The sequence below is a fragment of the Triturus cristatus genome, chromosome 9 (assembly GCF_964204655.1).
Source record: "Triturus cristatus chromosome 9, aTriCri1.1, whole genome shotgun sequence".
NCBI lineage: Eukaryota > Metazoa > Chordata > Amphibia > Caudata > Salamandridae > Triturus > Triturus cristatus.
This window is the reverse complement of record NC_140592.1, coordinates 167,405,639-167,426,570: the sequence shown is the minus strand read 5'-3', so window position 1 is coordinate 167,426,570 and position 20,932 is coordinate 167,405,639. Positions and strand designations below refer to the sequence as shown.

The 20,932-nt window shown below is 40.9% G+C and overlaps 1 protein-coding gene across 2 annotated transcripts in view; it reads right to left on the bottom strand.

Annotated features, from left to right (window-relative positions):
• Positions 1 to 20,932, bottom strand: part of APPL1 (adaptor protein, phosphotyrosine interacting with PH domain and leucine zipper 1) — a 251,911-nt gene that overhangs the window by 78,339 nt on the left and 152,640 nt on the right. The window contains exons 13-16 of one of the 2 annotated variants that reach the window (XM_085624666.1): positions 14,034 to 14,090; positions 13,672 to 13,763; positions 8,409 to 8,591; positions 5,924 to 5,973 (exon numbers count right to left, since the gene is read on the bottom strand). In XM_085624666.1, the coding sequence (XP_085480792.1) occupies positions 5,924 to 5,973; positions 8,409 to 8,591; positions 13,672 to 13,763; positions 14,034 to 14,090 (382 nt within the window). The remainder of the gene's footprint in view (positions 1 to 5,923; positions 5,974 to 8,408; positions 8,592 to 13,671; positions 13,764 to 14,033; positions 14,091 to 20,932) is intronic. The other variant, XM_085624667.1, reaches the window with a different exon arrangement.

Here is a 20,932-nt window from a genome sequence, read left to right as displayed (position 1 = left end):
TTCTTCACAAAAAGAGAGCAGTAACCACAGCGCTCTTTGGTTATCCGTAAAACTCATGGCCATGTTCATTCAACAAAAGTTCTCACTGTAAAAATTGACTTTCCAAAAAGACTTTCAACCCGGATCAATGGCAAAAATCTATTACTTCTGTTAAATTTCCAACAGGATTGGAGACATTTCAAGGGCAGAGATATATACCATCTTTCGTATTTCGTATGATTGTACAGTTGAACAGAAAGTGGTTTGCTGAAAGGTAAATAAAATTAAAGGCAGCAAATAATCGGGAAAAAACACAGATTTAAACCAATATAACCCGAACGATGGTTTGATGCAAATTGCATGTGCATGAAAAGCCAAATTAGAAAACTATAAAAAGTAACAAAGGGCCTAAGTGAGGGAGATAATGTTAATCTTTTATAAAGCATTAGTAAAAAAAAGTGGAATTTTTACAACACTTGCTGAGGCTGTATGCTATGTGCAACTTTGTCTAACGATACTAAGACATTTTGGCAATTAGTCCAGTAAGGGGTAATAAACTAGACACATCTCTTTTCATGGTCTCAGAGAAAGAATGGGTAACTTTTCTGAAAGAGTTGTATTCAATTGGTTAACCAGACACATCACAAGAAAGTTTTAAGGACAGTGAGGGGATTATGTCCCTGTTGTCACTTTGCACCATAAACACCACTACTGCATCGATCAAACTAACAAGGGCTGCAGGTCGGGATGATCTCCCAGTGGGCCAGGTTTTATTTCCAAGTGTTTCATAGGATGCTATTAAGTGGACAGTTCCCGGTATGTTGGAAAGATGTACTTATAAAAACTATTTTTAACAAAGAAGATACTGCAGCCCTACAATCTGTTAGCCTGATCAGCCTCTTGAATGTGGGGGCAAAATTATTTGCACAAATTATTTTAGGATCCCTGAAGGAATCGACCAATGATTATGACCTAATACTGATCGAGAAAAGTGAAATTAAAGAAGGCCATTGAATTATAGACCAGTAGTTCAGTGTATGTGCCTTGGTATGGAAGTCAATAGAACAAAGGTACAATCTGTCTGTTGTGATGCTTCGTAGACTTCCACGCTGTATTTGACCTAATAATATTGGAGACATAAAAAAAAATAGAAATCCCCATGACTAGAATGGGAATCTTGAAGGAGCTTCATATAGGAAAGAGTGGAGGAACACATTGAGGGTTCAGTTTCACGCAAAAATCCCAAATAGGAATAACACGAGACAGATCTGCTTGTTGGCTCCTCGACTGTATGCCTAGTGGACCTTCTTTCAGTATTAGAGAAACAATTTCCTTTATCCCCAAGATGGCTGGGTTACATGGATTGTGCGTTTTATATGCAAATGAGTAAGTCATCATGGATACACCAGAAATAGGGTTATGAAAGAAAATAACAGCATTTAACAGATAATGTAACTAGAAAAAGCTATTAATATGTCTCAATTAAACTAAAATAATGATTTTGGATCCAAATTCTCTTCTCTCACTTTTATTGGTATTTACCAGACACAAAAGTGAAAGAAGTGAACTCTTCTATGTACCCAACTGTACTGGTAAACAAAAAGTTACAGTGGAATGAAAATATATAGATACATTAAAGGCTGAAGCATTCTCGTTAGTAGTGGGACTTAAATAATTCTATAAGGATTTTGTAAGACCATCTTTTATACCTTTTTGTGGTTGGCTACAATGCAATAATAAAAACTCAGCTACAATATGGGGGAGAAGTTTTATGTTTGGATATAAGATATCAATAGAACAAGGTAGAAACAAAATTCGTAAAACATTTGCTGAGCCTTCTAAGCCCTATAATTATCCAGGATATAAAAGTGAAAAACAATTTGACTCGTTTACCCTGGTTTCAAAATCCTTTAGGTTTTTGGGCAAGTTTGGAAAAATCCGCGAGGGGCAAATTTGAACATCTTTGTGTAGGGGCGATTATTGTAAGTAATACAAGCTGGGCACAGGGCGATTATTGTAAGTAATACAAGATGGGCACAGGATGCGAGGAAAGTCATAAAAGTCAACAGTGATAAGCTGACTATAACTCTTGCTTCCGCAAATTTACTGTAAGCTTTGTCTAAATCTGCACTGTGGGTCATGATAAAGAACTGCTCCAGGTATAGTGATCTTATTTATCTGGGATGTAAACTTTCAACTCTGTGTATAAGGTAATCTCAGTAAAATGAATGAGTGCACTCCCAAATTGACTATTTATTCAACAGGGAGCATAGATTGCCAGTTTTAAAAATTAGAACATTCTGGAACCCATATGATTCTTCGCACATGGTGACAAACGCAATTTATGAAAATAAGGTAAAATGTACATTCTGTCTGAATACAAAATGTTTTATAATTCACATCTTGTTTGTTTATAAAGTCTGTATGTTGGAGAATTTAAAGACCAATTGTAATCAAATATGGTCTAAGGACCAGGGTGCAGTCTAGAAAAAAATTATTATGCAATATCTTGATGTAGTATGTGCAACAGGAAGATTTTCAATTAAGAGAAAATGTCTTTTAGATTCTTTTTAGTAGTAGTTTTATTATAATCATGAATTATGCTTTTATGAAATTATACATTGTTAGCTGTATGTATGTCGTATAGTTTGAAAGACTATATGTTGTATAGTTTGGCCTAAATTAACTAATATTTGACTGACTTTGGGACCTGGACCTTTGGGATCTTGAAATGTTATCATTGACTTGTGCAGTGTTTATATACGTTGGCTGTGATTTGGGGTTTTGTTAGTGATTTTCTTACAGAGAAGTGTAACCTCATAAAGAAATAGTCTTCCAGATAAACTGGGTTACCCCTCTGTAAGTTTACAATTAGCATTGGGGAAGCTGAGGGGGGCTCACCCATCAACCTTCTCGCTCCTTCTAAGATTTCAAGGTTAGTGATTTTTAGCCACATTGGGCCAACATAAATCAAGTTGTATTCTTGCAGCCAAGTTGTTTGACGATGCGCAAATGTTTTTCCGTTGCATACCACTAGCATTAGTGATGTAAGCTATTTGCATTAAGGAGCCTTTTCACATAAGCGTGACAAATGCCATCAGGAGGAGGTGGGATGTATCGCGCTTTTTACTGTGTTTCTACTTTTCATTTTACTTTATATGACAGTGTCAATGGCCTGATTTAGAGTTAGGTGGCAAAAGGCTAACTCGATGAGGTGCTAAATTGAGAGGAGAATCACTTGTGTAATTTAGTATGCATGGGTGAAATCATTAACCATCTTCTGGAGTCTTTAGCACTCCTGAATAGTCAAGTCGCAAAGGAAGCAACTAGAAGTGCAATAGTATCTGTGGCAGAGACAAGTGGTAAACGATAGCACTCACCACAGAGACTTCCCTGTAAACGCTGAGGACTCTACAACTCAGAGAAACGCCCTTGCAAATGGTGGCTTATTTATGTATTTGAGTGAGAGAGCTCACATTCTAATGTGGCTCTTTGAAGTGTTTTGCTTGCTTTTCTGCTATTTCAGGGTAGTCTAGTTTTGGCATGCCACTAGGTGATGTTGAGTTGTACAGAAAGCAAACAATCATTCAATAGGTCTGCTTTTCAAATCTGAATCTCACATCACAATAGACGTTGCGGTTCCTCTGTTGTATCTTTTGTCATCTGCCAATTCACACTGGTGGCACAAGTCAGCTGAAATAGGAGTCTCACCTTGAGCATCCATCGTCCACTGTTGCTTTAAATTCCACAACACTTTCTTTTAGTCATTGTGTTTTATTTATTCATATGCATTCTCAGATAGAAGAATGTTCTCATCTGTGTGTTAAATTGAAGAATATGTACAATGAAGCTAATGACTGGCCCATTCTTTGAAGTCCCCATAGCATGTAACCTTGGACTACGAATTGTTTCCAAGAATGTTTATAAATGTATGACTTTTGAAAAACCCTGTACCAAGTGAATTATTAACTGGAGATTGAATGCTATCAGTATTTCCCTATTTGACAACTGGTAGACAGTGAACAACTCAAAAAGACACTGAAGTACCAATTTGGTGACAGGGAAAAAGAATCAACTCTTCTAGTGCAGTCTACAGTAAAGGTATGTTTTCATTGATAATAGAAAAACAAAATGCCAAAGATTACCAGATGCCACAGTTTGAAAAACATTTACAGTACATCAAGAATGGTGAACACAACACATTTCCAAAGAAGGATGGCTACTTAGTTGTATTCTATGTTCAGAGTCAGTGGATTCACAGAACACTAAAGGTGTACATAAAAATAGGCAAAGTAGCTCGCCACATACTAAACCTGCTGTTGATGATATAAAGGAAGAGGGACGGGCTCATACTCAGTTGAGTATCACACTGCTTTGAAAATATATATTTCTGTGGGGGAGGGTGGTGGGTTGGAGAGGATGGAGGGTTGTAAGTTGTAAATTAGAGATCCCATATTTGTACAGATCCTGAGCAAATGGGACTGTTAGTCCCTCTTCTGTGTTTTGTGACCGAGTATCACTCAGGTGAGTCTAATCCCAACTCTGACTGCTTTCCATTTTCAGCTTTCAACCTGGTGGACAGGTAAGGTAAGATATTGGTGTCAAAAAACCTGGCAATTGAGTTTACCGCCTGGAGAGGAAACTGCCTTGAGCAAACCTGTATGATGGAGGAGGAAAAAAGACAACTGGGAAGGGTGGAGAGAGTTCAAGTCCAAACCACATCCCTTCACATGACCTTTGCTGATTGTACCACATGATGCCGCTGCAATGGTTACCCTATCCTGGAAGTGCGAGTTTGCTTAGTGAGGTATTTGAAGCATAGAAGCACAGTTCAAAAGTCAAACATAAGGCTACTAGACCCAAGTCTTTAATAATCTTGGAGAGATGGGGTGTGAAAGGATGCACAATTTTGTGCCTCTTGTACTCATTATTGTACACGTTCTTTGAAGTCAAAATGGCTTTATTTCACATCGTATTTCTGTGGTCTTGCAAAGGCAGCAATGGTTGACATTTATGGGCTAATTGAAGATCCTTTTTATGGTGATTTGTTTTGTCTACATAATACATTCAGAATTTACTACTACAGGGCCAACACCCAAATAACATTTGTTTGTTGAATCATTGGTCAAGCTTGTAATCCTGAGAAAGGGAAGTCCTATGGTATATTTCAAGCTAGACTGTAATAAGGGTGAAGAAAAGCAAATGTTGTGTAGTTACTGTGTAGCTATGCTACAACAGGCACACTGTAACCCCAAAAGGAAATCTGACTACAATAAATCAATGCTAAAACTAACACTTACATGGTAAACAAATAAATGTTTACTAAGTACGTCCCTAATAACAAGTTCAATACAGAATCTTGCAAACATACCATAGCTCCATCAGGCATTGCTGATTAATGAATATTAATTCAAAAACGATTAAAGAACAATCCACGGGCAACTCATCCAATGAGCAACATTTTGTCTGCGTGTGCTTCCGAAATGTAGACAAATGCTTTGAGTCAAAGTATGTGATTCCAAAACTTTGAATGTACATATATCTGGAGAACACAAGTATTATCAAGATTGTAGCTACCAGTTCATACAGATTATCTGAGAACATCAGCTGGCACCACTTTCTAAAATCCATTTGCTTTGCCATCACCTGCACTGTGAAATGACAATCTACATCAATTAAGTAGGGGCACAAAAAAAAGGCTAGGAAAAACAAGTAGTTAAATTTTCCTCTGGTGTATCTTGGCAAAAAGCATCATGTTTCCGTTCCACTCATTTCCACATACACGGGTGATCTAAACAAGTTTTAACTACATAATAAACACAACGGTATACTTTTTAAAGAAATATGTACCTTGCTGGAATTATTACATTTAATTAAATGCAGATAAGACAACATTTATTTATAGGTACATATTTATATCTTACAGTCAATCCTTAGACCTTACCCTCAGATTCAGGCTTTGTCTCTCCTGATTCACCAAAGGGGTTCGTTCTTCTGATAAAAAATTTAAAGTTTTTAAAATATAATTAATGTAAATATTGGAATATTTGCTAGAAAGCATCTACAACATATGGACATCACTGTTTTTGCTCATGTTTTGAAACAATCACATTGCATTTAAGGAATTAGCAGAAAAGTAAAACACGAAACTGATTGTTCAGCATTAATACAAAACCATTCCCACACACTAAACCTTCCACATCACACAAATACTTCAAATACTAAAGTTTAAGTTATCTTTTGATGTTGCACAAACAGAAAGCAGGCCTTGTCTGTCCAAATGTTTTTAAGTACTACCAAGTGATTCAACTCAGATTTCTCTATGACTGGATGAAACCAAAAAGTGAAAGTTATTGGCCCTAATGCACCACGTATGAGCAAACTTATGTTACAAATTACCCATATGCCCCTTTATCAGCAACCGATCACAAGAATGATGCGGAAGGTATGGAATAACAACTTGCTAAATGCTGGTTTGGCCTCTTTTCCTTCCCCTTTTACTGGTGCTGAATGAGAAGGCCTATAAAAACTGGAGACTTGATGGTTAAAGAATGGGGGAGGCAGGACAGACAAAGGCCTGTCATAAATGTAAAGCACAGGTTGCTTACCTTCAGTAATGTTCTTTCTAATGGATACAACAGATTAAAAAAACGTTACTTTAAGGCGCTGGGCTAACACTAAAATGTTTCTCAGCAACATTAGCTGCCACTAGACAATGTCAATACATAAGACTAAGTGATGTCAAAGTCTCATATATGATATCACTGAGCCAGTGAGGTCAGTTTTTCAGCAAGCCCCCAAAGAGGCTATAGTAAGTGGAACAAGAGACAAAAAAAACTAAACCATTATCATCCTCAAGAGAGGAGGACAGCGGGTGATAAGGAATCTGTGGGAGTTGCCATATCCATCAGAAAGTAACTTTCCATAGGTATGCAACCTTTGCCGAGCACAACTGGGTGGCAGCTCAGGCTTGAGGTAGTGGATATTGCGCGAGGCCTATGCTGCATGATTTCTTTGGTTAATAAGCACTTCTCAGTCCTGCGCTGCATTGGGCACTCCTTTGGGAATCGTCTACAAGGCACGTTCCCTCCTCTTTCCTTTTGAAATACGGGTTTGCATGCTAAGATTCCAACAAAATCAATGTGATACTTATGTTGTATTAATGTCTGGTGTCATTAAGCTGTTTGGTTCATTTATGTATGTCTCGGCTAGTTGTGGGAAAAAGTAAGGAAATGGCACTGGGTCCCTGCTGTATAGAAACTAGCTTTGTAAATTCATTGGTGGGCAGAGCCATGAGTGGAGTCGTGTGTCACCACCTGGCTGAACTGGAGAGATATTGCTAGAGAGAAGAGGTTTCAGTATCCAGTCTTGCACTAGAACAAGTTTTAACATGAGGAATTTGCAAGAAGATGTATATGTTGTCTTCCAATCAGAACCAAGCAAATCTGACAATTCAGTGAATAGTGGTCCTGTCTATGCATTCTTTCTTCTTCTTTAGAAGGATAGGGATTCACAAAAAACCCATAAGGGGTAGAAATCAGGTATACATTTGGGGAAAAACGTTTTAGCCACTAGGACACATTATAATTTCAAAACACTGTGAAGAGAGGACAAGCTAAGAGGGTCTGCAGTTCATTTACCCTCATGCGGAAGTCACACCCACCAAAAAGACGGTCTTCCACATCAAGAAGTTCAGGTGACATGCATACATTGGTTTGCACAGTGATCCAATAAGGAATGTGAGTATTGGGTTCAGGTCCCATTGAGGCACTGACATTTACTCACAGTGAGGCAAATTCGTAAGGATAATGCCCAAGTAAGGGAAACTGGTCTATGTCCCTTGTAAAAACGTACCAAAACAATGATGATTCATTGGTTACACTCAGCCCTAGACACCAACACTAAAAGCAGGATCTAAAATGACTACATTGTATCAGAGATGTGAGCACTATTAACTTAAGTGATCAATTCTGGTTTCTACAGCCATGTTAAGGAAAAGTGAGGTTACAAGGCCTAGAGACTTATAATAAGAGATCAATTATCTTAAAGACCATATTAAGCCCAATAAATCCTATTTTTTATGTAACATTATTACAGAATCTGCACTCAAGATATTGAGCCTAATGTTATGGCACACTCACTCTTAACAACTGATGCATCAAAAGAACTCAATCCATTAATAACTTGGTCCTTTTAGTGCCTTATTCAGGTGCATTTTTAGGTTTACTGACACCTATGACTAAGGTAAAATGGCATCTTACAAGAGTTCAAAAACTTGTCAAATTAAAATTAGATCTTGAAATAAGGCCTCTTTACGTACAAATTTGGAACATGAAAGAGCCATAGGAAACTACAACAAAGTTCTATTGTCTCAATATTTCCCTGAGCAGCTTTTATATCAGTCATAAGTATTTCAATACTTCACGTACCTGCCAGACTGTCCTGGGGTTCTGGCCTGACCAGAAATGTCTTCACTGACTGGAGAAATTATATCAAATTGTATAGGTGTATCGGGAGCAACAATGGAATCCAAGGAAAGAGTTGTTAGAGCTGAAGAATCTGATCCTATTGAGCCAGTACTGTTAGTGCGCGTTGTATGCGGCCGAACTTGGCTAAAGATAAAATAGGAAAAATAATCAATGCTAAACTGAAATACATACTTCATAGGTAGTTTGACTTCCTAATTCCAGTCTCAAATTAGCCATACTTATACTTTCCACAATACAAGTACACAGTAATTGTTTACTAATATATTCAGCTCACACACTAATATATTTTAGTAACCCGCAATAGTTAACATGCACACATCTTTGTATAGGTGTGCAGACAGGAACAATGATTCACTAGCAATGATTAATATGTATTTCAAATTATACAATACTGTCTAGTCAAACATTTTCAAAAAGAGTGATGCTTGAAATGGGAAACAGATTTTTATCCACCAATTCAAAAACATTAACTTAATATTAGGTTATTAATTAAAATCTCAAATGTCAAGAAATCAAAACTCAAAGTAAAGGCTGGCATACAACAACAACATGCATTAGGTTGGCCTTAACATACACTATTACTGACTGAATATGAGACGTTATTTCGCATGCCATTACTTCGCATGCTTTTACTACGCGGTTATTACTTAGCAATAACCGTTACTACGCAAGTTTTTACTTTGCATACCATTACAATGAAAGTGTTATGGTATGCGAAGTAAAAACTTACCTAGTAATAATAATGGTATGCGGAATAACGTGTCATACTACACTTAACCCTAAAACTCTACACTACACTTCACTAACACACAACACTACTGTGAGATTCTTCTCACTGCCGAAGTAAATCATTAGGAGAGAGAAGTTCTTCAGATGAAAACAGGTTTATTCATGGAATACATTGGGACCCATCCAATCCTACATCCATCTCTCGCACTCTCACAGTTTGTCTAACCAACTGCCACAGTAGATAGAATCTTCTACCCACATGACATTCTCTAACCTAGGCAACAGTATGAGCATTCCTACAACCTCACCATAGGCAAGTGATAATCAAGTGCTAGAGAAACATACCACTAACACCCAAGATGCCACACACCTCCCCCGTTAATCAAAAAAAAAAAAAAAACACAACAAAACATTATGTACAAAAACTCTTAAAAATTCTGGCCTCCTTTGTCATTTAACAGATTTACATGGAAACTCAGACAGAACAGCATCATATGTCAACATTTCCCTTATTATTTGTCCACCTTTACATCAGAACATACAAAAATCCTCCCCAAGTTCCAGATCTTATGATCATGAGTCCTAACTGCATTATTAAATACTTTGACCACTTGCATAGGCTTTGAAAACTTCACTTTTGAACCGGGAAGTCTAACAACCACACTATCTCCAACATTAACTTTCGTTTCTTTAGCAGATTTCCTCACATCAAAATTTTCCTTCCTAACCAAACATTTACCCTTTTCTTTTTCTCTCCACTCTTCATCATTACTCTCAAAAGAACCAGAAAAAGTTTCACCTAAACGTCGAACCCATGAATGTTCCACCCGAGTACAAGGAGCTCTCCCTCTAAAAAGAACGAAAGGAGACTGACCCGTTGAGCTGTGTGGAGTCAACCTATAGTCATCAACTTTCCTCAAGACTTGTTCTTTCCAATTCTTCCCAGAACTTTTTGCCAAAGAAATGGTCTCTTTGATGACCCTATTAAACCTCTCAACCATTCCATTGGTTTCCGGGTGATACAGGGAACATTTTTTATGTTTTATGCCTCTATCCTTAAGAAACGTTTCCATTTCTTTCGAGACTAACTGCACCCCATTATCTGTCAGTATAGATTCTGGAAAACCTTCTCTACTCATGAGGTTTTCAAGAAACCTAATAATATGAAAAGTTTGTATCCCAGATGTAAACTGTACCTCAGGCCACCTTGAGAATAAATCCAAAAGCACAATTATAAAACTCTGTTGTCCATTGCAATGAATAGGACCCACAATATCAAGTGCTACTTCCTTCCAAGGTCCCCTTGGAAGTTCCCTGATGATCATGGGTTGAACCCGAACAAACTTCGATTTTTCACTGGCTGCACAAACACTACAATCTCTAACAACCCTTTCCACAAGTAGGTCCATACCAGGCCACCAATAAGTGGCACGAAGTCGCTCTTTCGTCTTTGACATACCTGAGTGCGAATCATGCGCCATATCCACTAAAGCCTTTCTGACCTCAAATGGTGGAATTAAACGTGTACCACGAACTAAGACACCATCACACACACCCAATTCATCCTTCACACCCCAAAACTTTGTAGTTTCCAAAGACCCAGCATTCTTCTTGTTCCAACCATTCTTCATTAGAGACATCACTTCAGATAAAACAGGATCCTGAGACAGTTTAATCCGCCACTGATCTTCATCAATGATACCTCCAGTAACCAAACATACATGCAGATCATCCTCATCCCAATCATCCAAGTCATCTTCAACACTAGATTCCCCAACGAGCCTAGACAAAGTATCAGCCACAGTATTCTCAATACCTGGGATGTATTTCATTTCAAAGTCATACTCTTGAAGAGCTATGACCCATTTACTTATTCTCCCAGAAACCTGATCAATACCCTTCTTCAAAAATATCTCACATAAAGGTTTGTGATCAGATTTAACCAAAAATTTTGTACCCCACAAAAATTTCTTCAATTTACGGATTGCCCAAAACACAGCAAGAGCCTCACGCTCAATTACTGAGTAGCGCGTTTCCGGATCTTTCAAACCTCTAGAAATAAAAGTTATGGTTTCCAAACCTTTCTCACCCTCCTGCTGTAACACTGCACCCAACCCCTTTACACTCGCATCTGTGGTTATCACAGAAGCCCTAGAAGGATTAAAACCTTTAAGATTAGGTGCATTTTGAAGTTTTTCCTTAAGCTTAACAAATTCTTCATCACACTCCCGAGACCATTTGAATTCCACACCTTTCCTCAACAGAGCTCTCATACAAGAACAATGTTCTGCAAAACCTTTTACAAATTTGTTATAGTATTCAGCCATCCCAAAAAACTTCATAAGCTCCTCTCTAGAAGATGGAGGTGGCATGTGAGAAATCGTGTTAACCAACTCTGGCTTCGGAGAGATCCCTGCACATGAGATCGTGTGTCCCAAATAATGAATCGAGGAGGTTTCAAAATGACACTTCTCCAACTTTATAGTTAAATTGGCACCTTCAAGTCTCCCCAAAACATCATAAAGAATCCTCCTATGCTCCTTGTGATCCTTTGCAAACACCAAAATGTCATCCTGATAGACACAAACCCCATCACACCCATCAAGAACTCTCTCCATTGCCCGTTGAAACACAGATGCCGCCGACACTAACCCAAACGGCATACGAACAAATCTAAAAGTCCCAAAAGGCGTAATAAAAGAAGTTAAATCTCTCGATGACATCTCAAGCTCAATCTGGTGATACGCAGAGGCCAAATCAATCGTGCTAAAAACCTTAGCCCCACCAAGTAAAGTGAGTAGCTCTGATATGTTGGGAAGAGGATACCTATCCACAATTACCCACTTATTTAGCTGTCTTAAATCCACACACAAACGCAAAGATCCATTGGCCTTGCGCGCAGAAACAACCGGAGCAAGCCACTCAGTGCTTGAAACCTCTTCAATTATTCCACCCTCTCTGAGCTTCTCTAATTCTTTCTTCATCTCATCCCTGACAGCTAAAGGTACATTCCTTACTTTACAGGTAGAAGGTTGAGCATTGGGAAGTAGGGGTATACTCAATTTGAAATCTTTAAGACACCCCAACTCCTCTCTAAACACTCTTGAAAATTTCCTTTTGATGTCACTCACAACCTGTCCATCAGCATCACAATGAATTGTCTGAATTCTCTCTTTAACAACTACCCTTAACCCTAAAACACTAACCCCCCGACACTACACTAAACCCTAAAACACTACCCTAGACTTCACTAACCCACAACACTACCCTAAACCCTAAATCACTAACCCCACGACACTACACTAAACCCTAAAACACTAACCCCACGACACTACACTCAACCCTAAAACACAACCCTAGACTACACTAACCCACAACACTACCCTAAACCCTAAAACAATAACCCCCCGACACTACACTAAACCCTAAAACACTAACCTAGACTTCAATAACCCACAACACTACCCTAAACCCTAAAACACTAACCCAACGACACTTCACTAAACCATAATACACTACACAAGTACACAACCCTGCACTACCCTACACAGCCCCTTCACAGCCCCACTTACCTCTTAACACACGTGGTTCAAATCTTCTCCCCTTTCATGCTTCCACCGGCTTCCTCCGTCAGACTCTCTTTGCAAATGTCCGCCGTGACTAGTACCCGCCCCCTACGCATGCGTTGTACAACGCATGTGATGTAACAGCATGCGTACTAAAGGGACGCGTTGTTACATCGCATGCGTACTAACACTTGCGTAGTAACGGTACGCAAAGAAATGTCCGCGTACTAGTGGATGTTTCCCTTACTGAATACTTACAAAGGCCTTATTTCTAAAACATTAGTTTTTCACTGCAAAAATTAATTTAAAAACACTTAAGAACATAGAGCTTATTGTATACAACCTTTTCCAGGTGCAAGTCTGACTTGCACCTAGAAAAATCGTAACATGTCTCGTACACTCGATATATGAAGTGTACTATATATATGTTAATGTATTCAATATTTGACAGTACAGGCTCAGTGACGCATAACCTACTCACACAGAGTTATCAGATTAGTTTACATCAATGAGCATTGTCAAGGGCCTGTCAGAGGAATGGTCCAGGAAATCCTATGCAAATGTGGTGAAGATCCACCCAGTTTTAACTTTGAGGTGATTCACAAAAGTTTATCCTACACTTTTCAGTTCTAATGGTCCAGGTATAAGTGGTGCGGATGGGCGGGAAAGCGCATCTAAGCCTTCAGTTCACATCAGATGTCAGTAAATGTTTTCATTTTGAGAAAAAATGGTTCAACACAATTCTCTCATTCCTATTTTTTTTTAACCCTAACACTGTATACAATGTGCAACTCATTGAGAATATGCATGTAGGGCGAGAAAAATGAGCATAATTACCAATGTTTAAGGAAGATTTCTGAATAAGCAGTAGTATACTAATCTCTAACATAACATATTATACCACTTACACTGCTGGTCGCATGCTCTCATGCCTCTGTTGGAATGATGGAGATGGAGTAACTGCCTCCAGGGCTGATTGGTTCACTCTGGCAGCAATTTCCTGTTTGAAAATTTTTAAAAAGCAGGATTTGTAATATGATGCTTGTATGTACTTTCAAAACAACAAAGCACAAGAACACAAATAAGTACCTAGGTCACAAACTCTGGTTTTCATTTGCATACAAGACATTTTATATTCACAGACGGTAAAATTACACCTTTCTGTAAGGCATTGCTACATTCTGTGATAAGGTAATATATTTTTTGGTTGATCATCAGCATTTCAACTTGTTTTTTATTTCACTTGCTCTAAAAAGCTCTGAAAGATTACCTCAGGATTTTCACTTAGATATATCCGCTTTGAGATGTTATTTATCGTACAAATCCACTAAAAGAGAAATAGGAAAAAGTGAATGATCATTACTTGAAAATTCATTCAGACTTTACATTGTGTTCTGTTTTCTTGCACCCATACATATGTATATGTGCTTTGTAATGTATCACACAGTTTTATTGTTACTTTACAAATATATAGGTATATAGGTAAGGGGTCTGCCTACATTTATGTTCATTTGAAGTCCAGCTGTTTTTCTTTATTTTGACAACAAAAAACACACTTTTCAGTGATTACATTGATGAGCTGAAAGTTTAAAAAGCATTCTGCTCATTGTGCCAGGATCTGGTATAACAATCTGGTAAATACCTGCAGAGAGGCTCCCATCACTGCCGCCTGCATCTCATTTCAAATAGGAATGAGATTTGTATGCCAAAGCCTTTGTGAACATTTCTATTTAAGAATGTAATTGCCATTTATGCAGCAAGGATTATTCCACAGTTCCTCTGTCATTTATCTTCAAATCAAGGATTGAACATTTTGTTAAATCTATGGTAAGAACCCAAACATACTGAATAGGACTCAGACTGTGACAGTTAAGAGAAAGAAGCAGTTAGCTACTGTTGGGACTAAAAGCCTCTGCAAGGTTTGTGAAGCTGTGCCATCCTGCCCTTGTATGTTTCTGGACTGCCCTGTATGCGTTTCTTCTAGCCAGATCAACAATGGTAAGAGTCCCCTTAGGGTCCTCCAGTTGGCTCGATTCTGAGATATCAGAACTGGCTCTGATTTTAGGGATACATCCAATGTAACCCACTGCTCCCAAGATTAACTACAGTGTAAGACGGACATTGGTGACAACGTAATTTGTAGTCAGGGGTGAAGAAAGTTTTACCTTTATGCATGTGCAGGGACTATCTACTGGCTGCTCTATGTTAAGCTATGTTTGGTCTCTAAAACCTAGGGTCCCTTGTGATCATAATGATTGGAAAATGCTAAAAGGAAATCTGTGCTGAATCCTGAGAGTGGGGGCTTACTGCGGGTGAATGGTCTCGGGAGTGCTGAAGTGCTGCATTGGATGGTAGCTGGCGATTTTCAGGGATGATATGCTCTTGGACATGCCAGCCTGCATGTATAGATTTCCCTGATAGTAGGTGTGCCTGAGGTCTGAACGAGATAACAAGACATCCAGCCAAATTTCACTTTGCGGTAGGCAGGTTTCCCATTCCAGAAGGCACCCCAGCCTTTTCCTACCTGTGACCCAAGCCCTCCTTGTAACTGCACTTTCTCGCTCTCCCTCTCTTTCTCTCTCACATGAGTCTAAGCCAGCCTAAACCAGTCTCATGAGGAACAACAGAACATATTGAAGACAAACCTGGGCTCCAAGACTAGAAGAAACGCTCCAGAGGCTTGGAGGAGCACCATTGCTTTCTGAAGATGTTGCCTTTCCTGATTGGCCAGGCCTTGCCACCAGAAAAGTACCAGAATTAAAGATACTTAAGAGCCTGGGTTGCCACTCTACCTCCACAGTGGGAAGACGGTGGAACCACCTTGCTGCAGGCCCTGCGCAGTAAGGAAGCCTGCCTGTGAGAAAGAGCTGGCCTATACCTGGAGGAGTGAGCCGATGCAAAGAATAGAACCACGGGCCAGCAAAGGGAAGCAACTATGTGGAAGCTGTCTCGACAGACCAAGACTACCTATGAACCACACAGTCACCCCAGATAGTTGCCTATGAAAAGTAGGAGGAGCTGTTCCCTCATATTCAAAACTCTGAAGGGTCAGTCTGTCTCATTCCCTGCCTACTCATAGCCACTAAGTAGGATTACCTGCCTACTCTGCAGCGTTTTTGAGGTTTTCATAATCTGGACCTCGAGCCCTGGCCAGTCTCATTGCATAGAGGAGATCATCCTGATTCTGGAATCATTGGAGTCTGCTTTGTAGTTTCCAGTTCAGTAGATATCCCATGGTCAAGACTCCCGTTGTTCTGACTAGTAGCCAGTGGGTCAAAGGCCTCTCTGGTGGGTACCACCGTGGGTACCCCTGGGCCATGTATGCCCTTGCCACCAGGAATTCTCAACAGTGATCGGTAGTTTGCAAGATACAGGTCAACACTACCTTTTATGTACTGGTGCACAAGCCAGCATTGTCCTCAACTTAAAGAGTCCAGTGGGCACTGGACTCTAGTAAACTGGAACTAAGCCCCACCATGAGATATTGGGGACCCGAGACACAGCTCTCTTTGCCACAAGGATTTTCACAAAGCATATTATGAAACCCTCCTACAATAGGGGCATCCTGTTTGTTTGGGTGGTGGTGAATTTGTTCTGAAAGATGATTACATTCTTACGATGAACCATTATCAACAATCTAAGCCAGAGACTCACAAAAGACAGATATATCAGTTACAAATAGAGCGACATTGTAGTTCTGTCTGCCATCACTGGTAAACTGACAATTATTGCAGCTGTGATGCTTTTGAAGTTACCAGACCCCCTGTAAATGTTTCACAAGTGGAGAATATTGCCTGTAGGGATCAATGTTAACTAAATAAATATCCCTTAGCTTGCTGGAGGTAGGAATACTAGTGGACTTAGTTTTCAGCTCTGATGGTGCCACCCAGTTCTGGTTTCAACTGCATATCATATTGCTTAATATAGAATATGTTGTCCTATAGTTTTCAATTACTCGGAGACCCCCAAGAAAAGGCTTTGCATCTGTAGATCAAATATAATTCAGATACATTAAAAAGCTCTGTTACCTATAAACAGACATAATGGTTAATTTCTGTTAAATTAACAGAGTTTAGATATGCATGATAAATAGGTGCCTAGGAACTAGGACTGTGGGATGAGGGGAGGTAAGAAAAATACTCAGTGGCATAGCTACACATACGGACGCGCTCCTGCAAGGGTGATGCTCTGATTTTTCGTGTCTCTCTGCTGCCTAAACACACTCACATTTTAATACGCTTGTAGTGCTTTGATTTTAATCTTGGTTTAAAATTTGCACCGTTTAAAATTGATTTTACCGGCTCCTAACTTCTCCTCTGACGTTCTCTGGCTCGGTTGCCCCTCCCCGGTCCACCACGGGTCACGTCCCGCTTGAGTGGAGGGAGCGACTTCCGGTTTGAGGGAGGTTGGCGGTCTAGTGGCCACAACCGCCTCCATAAAACCAGATGCCCTGCACGACGCGCAGCGGACGTGCTCAGCGGGCACGCCAGCAGCGCGCCAAAGGCAGCCCGTCTGCGCCAGGACTTCACCAGGAGCCAGGAACCCTGCCGGTCCCGCCCCAGATTCCGCATTGACCAAAGGTATATCATACTCTCGCAAGGCACTACACGAACTAAAGACAGTTCTATTATCCCCCTGTGGGAGCCCCGGCAGGGACGATGTGCAGTCCTGGCCAACACCTTAAGGCCCTTTCTCATGCATTTGCTGTCAGTTCCAATGTAGCACCACTAGTAGTAATGTAACATCAGATATCCCTGCGGGATGTAGTTCTATTCTTCATTCTCATACCCCTAAGGATGCTCTTTCTCCTTTCCCGGAATCTGGAAGGTCACCTAACAGGCCCAACACAGGATGGAAGGGTGTCTTATGTAATGTAAGATCCATCCCTGAACACACCACAGAGGTGTGGGATTTACTCACATAGGTAAATCCTGACCTAAGGTTTCTGACTGAGACATGGCTCAAGCCGAAGTCTACCCCTGCCATTACCTTAGCGTTACCACCGGGCTATAGGATGCTAAGGATGGACAGACACTCAAAAGGGGGAACCAGGAATGCGATTACTTATAAAGACTGCATTTCAGTCTCGATACTAGAGCAACGCTGTAACGCCAATATAGAAATCTCGGTCTTTCGCATTAATTTCCATCCGCAACTCAGCTGGAAAGGTGCCTTAGTGTACCTGCCTCCCGGCCCGTTGACAGACTTCTCACTCCAGCTAATGGAAATAATTGCTCCCCATGTAATCTCGACTAATATATTCCTACTGCTGGGCGACTTCAATGTGCACAGCGAATGTGACACCCTCCCAACACATCGCTGTTCCTTGCAGACCTGGCTCTCCTAGACCTAACAAAGCTTAATGATGGCCCGACCCACTCTGCGGGTCACACACAGGATATCATCTTTTCCAAAACCCCTTGCATCTTGTGAGAACCCCCACAACCTCTGACTTGGTCAGATCATGCATCCATTTAATTTACTATTCTGGGCCCTAGCATGACTGCTGTTCCCCCTGCTACCGCCCTCAGCGTCTGCAGACAATGGTATAAGATCTCCCCGGATAGCTTTCAGGCAGCTTTCTCGCCACCCAGGGAACATGAAGTTGAACCGTCCCATACTGAGGAGGGCCTAGCCAGATACAATTCGGCTGTTACAAGCACCATTGACCTGCTTGCGCCCCTCAAATCATTCCCGAATACAGCTAGGCGTCCTCAATCAGATTGGTACTCCCCCGAGCTTCGTGCCGAAAAACTGCAGTGCAAAAATCTGGAGGGATGCTGGCGCAGGTCCCAGGAAGCGAGGGACAAAGATAACTTCAAGAATGCCCTCTCCTCCTACCACAAAAATATAAAAGGAGCGCGCAAAACATTTATCGCCCAACAGTTAGTTAAGGCAGAGAATGCTCCAAAAACCCTATTTCAGATACTGAAATCTTTCACCAGTCCAAAGGCCTGCGATAATCCTGAGACCCTCTCCCAAGTCCTCTGTGATGACATCGCCCATTACTTTTCACAGAAAATTTACCTTATCTATGATAAGATTGCCCCCCCGGGAGCCAGCAATTGATTGTACTTTCTTCCGACTCACCAGTACCTGCAACTACACAACTGCTGGAAAGCTTCCCTCCAATGTCAACTGAGGTGGTGGCAGCCTTACTTCATTCCGTAAAATCAGGCTCTCCCCTGGATGTTATCCCAGCAAAGGTAGCCTCTTCCCTTTCCAAACAACTCTCTTCTCCCATATGGCACAATCCTCAACCTCTCTATGAAAGAGGGTCATCTCCCACGGGACTGGAAGGCGGCACAGGTCATCCCTATTCGAAAAAATCCCAAGGTCCCTATGGAAGAGCTCTCCAACCTCCGCCCCATTTCTCTACTGTCTCTCCTGAGCAAAGTTCTGGAAAAATACATTAATCAACATCTATCTGTCCATGTCGAAAACAATGGCAGAATGGACCCTTCTCAATCCGGTTTTCGTCCCAAATACAGTACGGAGTCGGCCCTGTTGGAGGTCATGGACAACATCAGGATGACCCTAAACAGTGGCTACTCTACAATATTCGTGCTGTTGGACCTTTCTGCCGCGTTCGACGCGGTTTCACACCAGATCTTGCTCAGGAGATTGGAGGAGATTGGACTTAGAGGACCTGCCCTTCAGTGGATGATGAGCTTCATGTCCTCCCGTACCCAGACTGTCAATTAGGTCCTTTTCGGTCAAAGACGATTGAACTGACTAAGGGCGTCCCTCAGGGCTCATGTCTGAGCCCTACATTGTTTAACATCTACATTGCCCCCTTGGCCAACCTCCTCAGGTCCTGTGGCTTCCTGCCCATCTCTTATGCTGATGATACCCAGCTTCTCTTCTCCATTAACAAATCATCCACGTCTGCTTTGTCCACTTTTTCGGAGGGAATGACTGCCATTGCCCATTGGATGAAAAGCATTTTTCTCCAACTAAATGCAGGAAAGACAGAGATTATGCTCTTCGGAGATGACCCTCTTCTGTGGACACCCGACTGGTGGCTGGCTGCCCTTGGCACCCCTCCTTGCCCAAAGGCCCTAGTTAAAAACTTGGGCATTCGCTTAGATTGTGCCTTAACATTAAATGAGCATGCTGTCCACATGGCCGGCACCTGCTTTTATGTGCTGGGCTTGCTACAACGAGTCTTTCCTTTTCTTCCAGGTTATAAACGTAAAACCCTCATTCAGACCATGATTATGAGCCGTCTCGACTACTGTAATGCTCTCCTGGTCTCTGCAAATGAGTCTTCTCTCAGCAGGTTGCAGGTGGTTCAGAACACCGCTGCGCCTCTCGTCACGAATGCTCCTTTCAAAACCCCATCCCTTCCCCTTCTCCACCAGCTCCACTGGCTCCCAATCCACAAGCGTGTCAAATTCAAAATCTGCTGTATCGTACATAAAGCCCTGCATAACAAAGGTCCTCTTTACATCTCTAGGAAACTTAAGCCTTACGCTCCTTCTAGGACCCTTAGGTCTGGAAGCAAATCGCTTCTTTTAGTCCACAGGGTCAGGAAAACGAGACTAGGTGGGAAATCTTTTTCCTACCTCGCTCCCCTTTACTGGAACCAGCTTTCCATACACCTGAGACAATGCGCTTCAGGAAACTTCTTAAGACCACCTTATTTCAACATTTCTCGTCAGCCCGCTAAGCAACACCGTTCGAAGCCCAGAGATACCTCTCAGGGGGGGATTCAGGCGCTATACAAAACCCATAAATAAATAAATACGCAGCAAACTAACACTGTAATAATGCAGAGTATTCTCAAGCCATTAAGGGAAAGAATAAAAGCTGAGGTTGTTTTGCTTGGAACAAAGAAGCAGAGTGTGATCAGAGAAGGTGCAACATAAGCCATCATATGTATGTGAGCTAAGACTTCAGAGTCCATGTAAACTGATCAAGCCACTCATCCAGATCATACTAATTCGGTTTGAGTGGTTACTGTACCTCATTGATAAATATGCCCATTCACTCCATTCATGAGTCACAATGGGAAAAGTATGCTTCTGTTCAGACGCAACACATTTCATGCCACAGCCCTTCGCAGCCTGTAATAGTCAGCAATGCTCAGTCCAAAAAGAGGACTTGAAAATGATGACTAAGTAAGACAGCCAATGAAGCACGTTCAAGATACCTGTTCTTACTGAA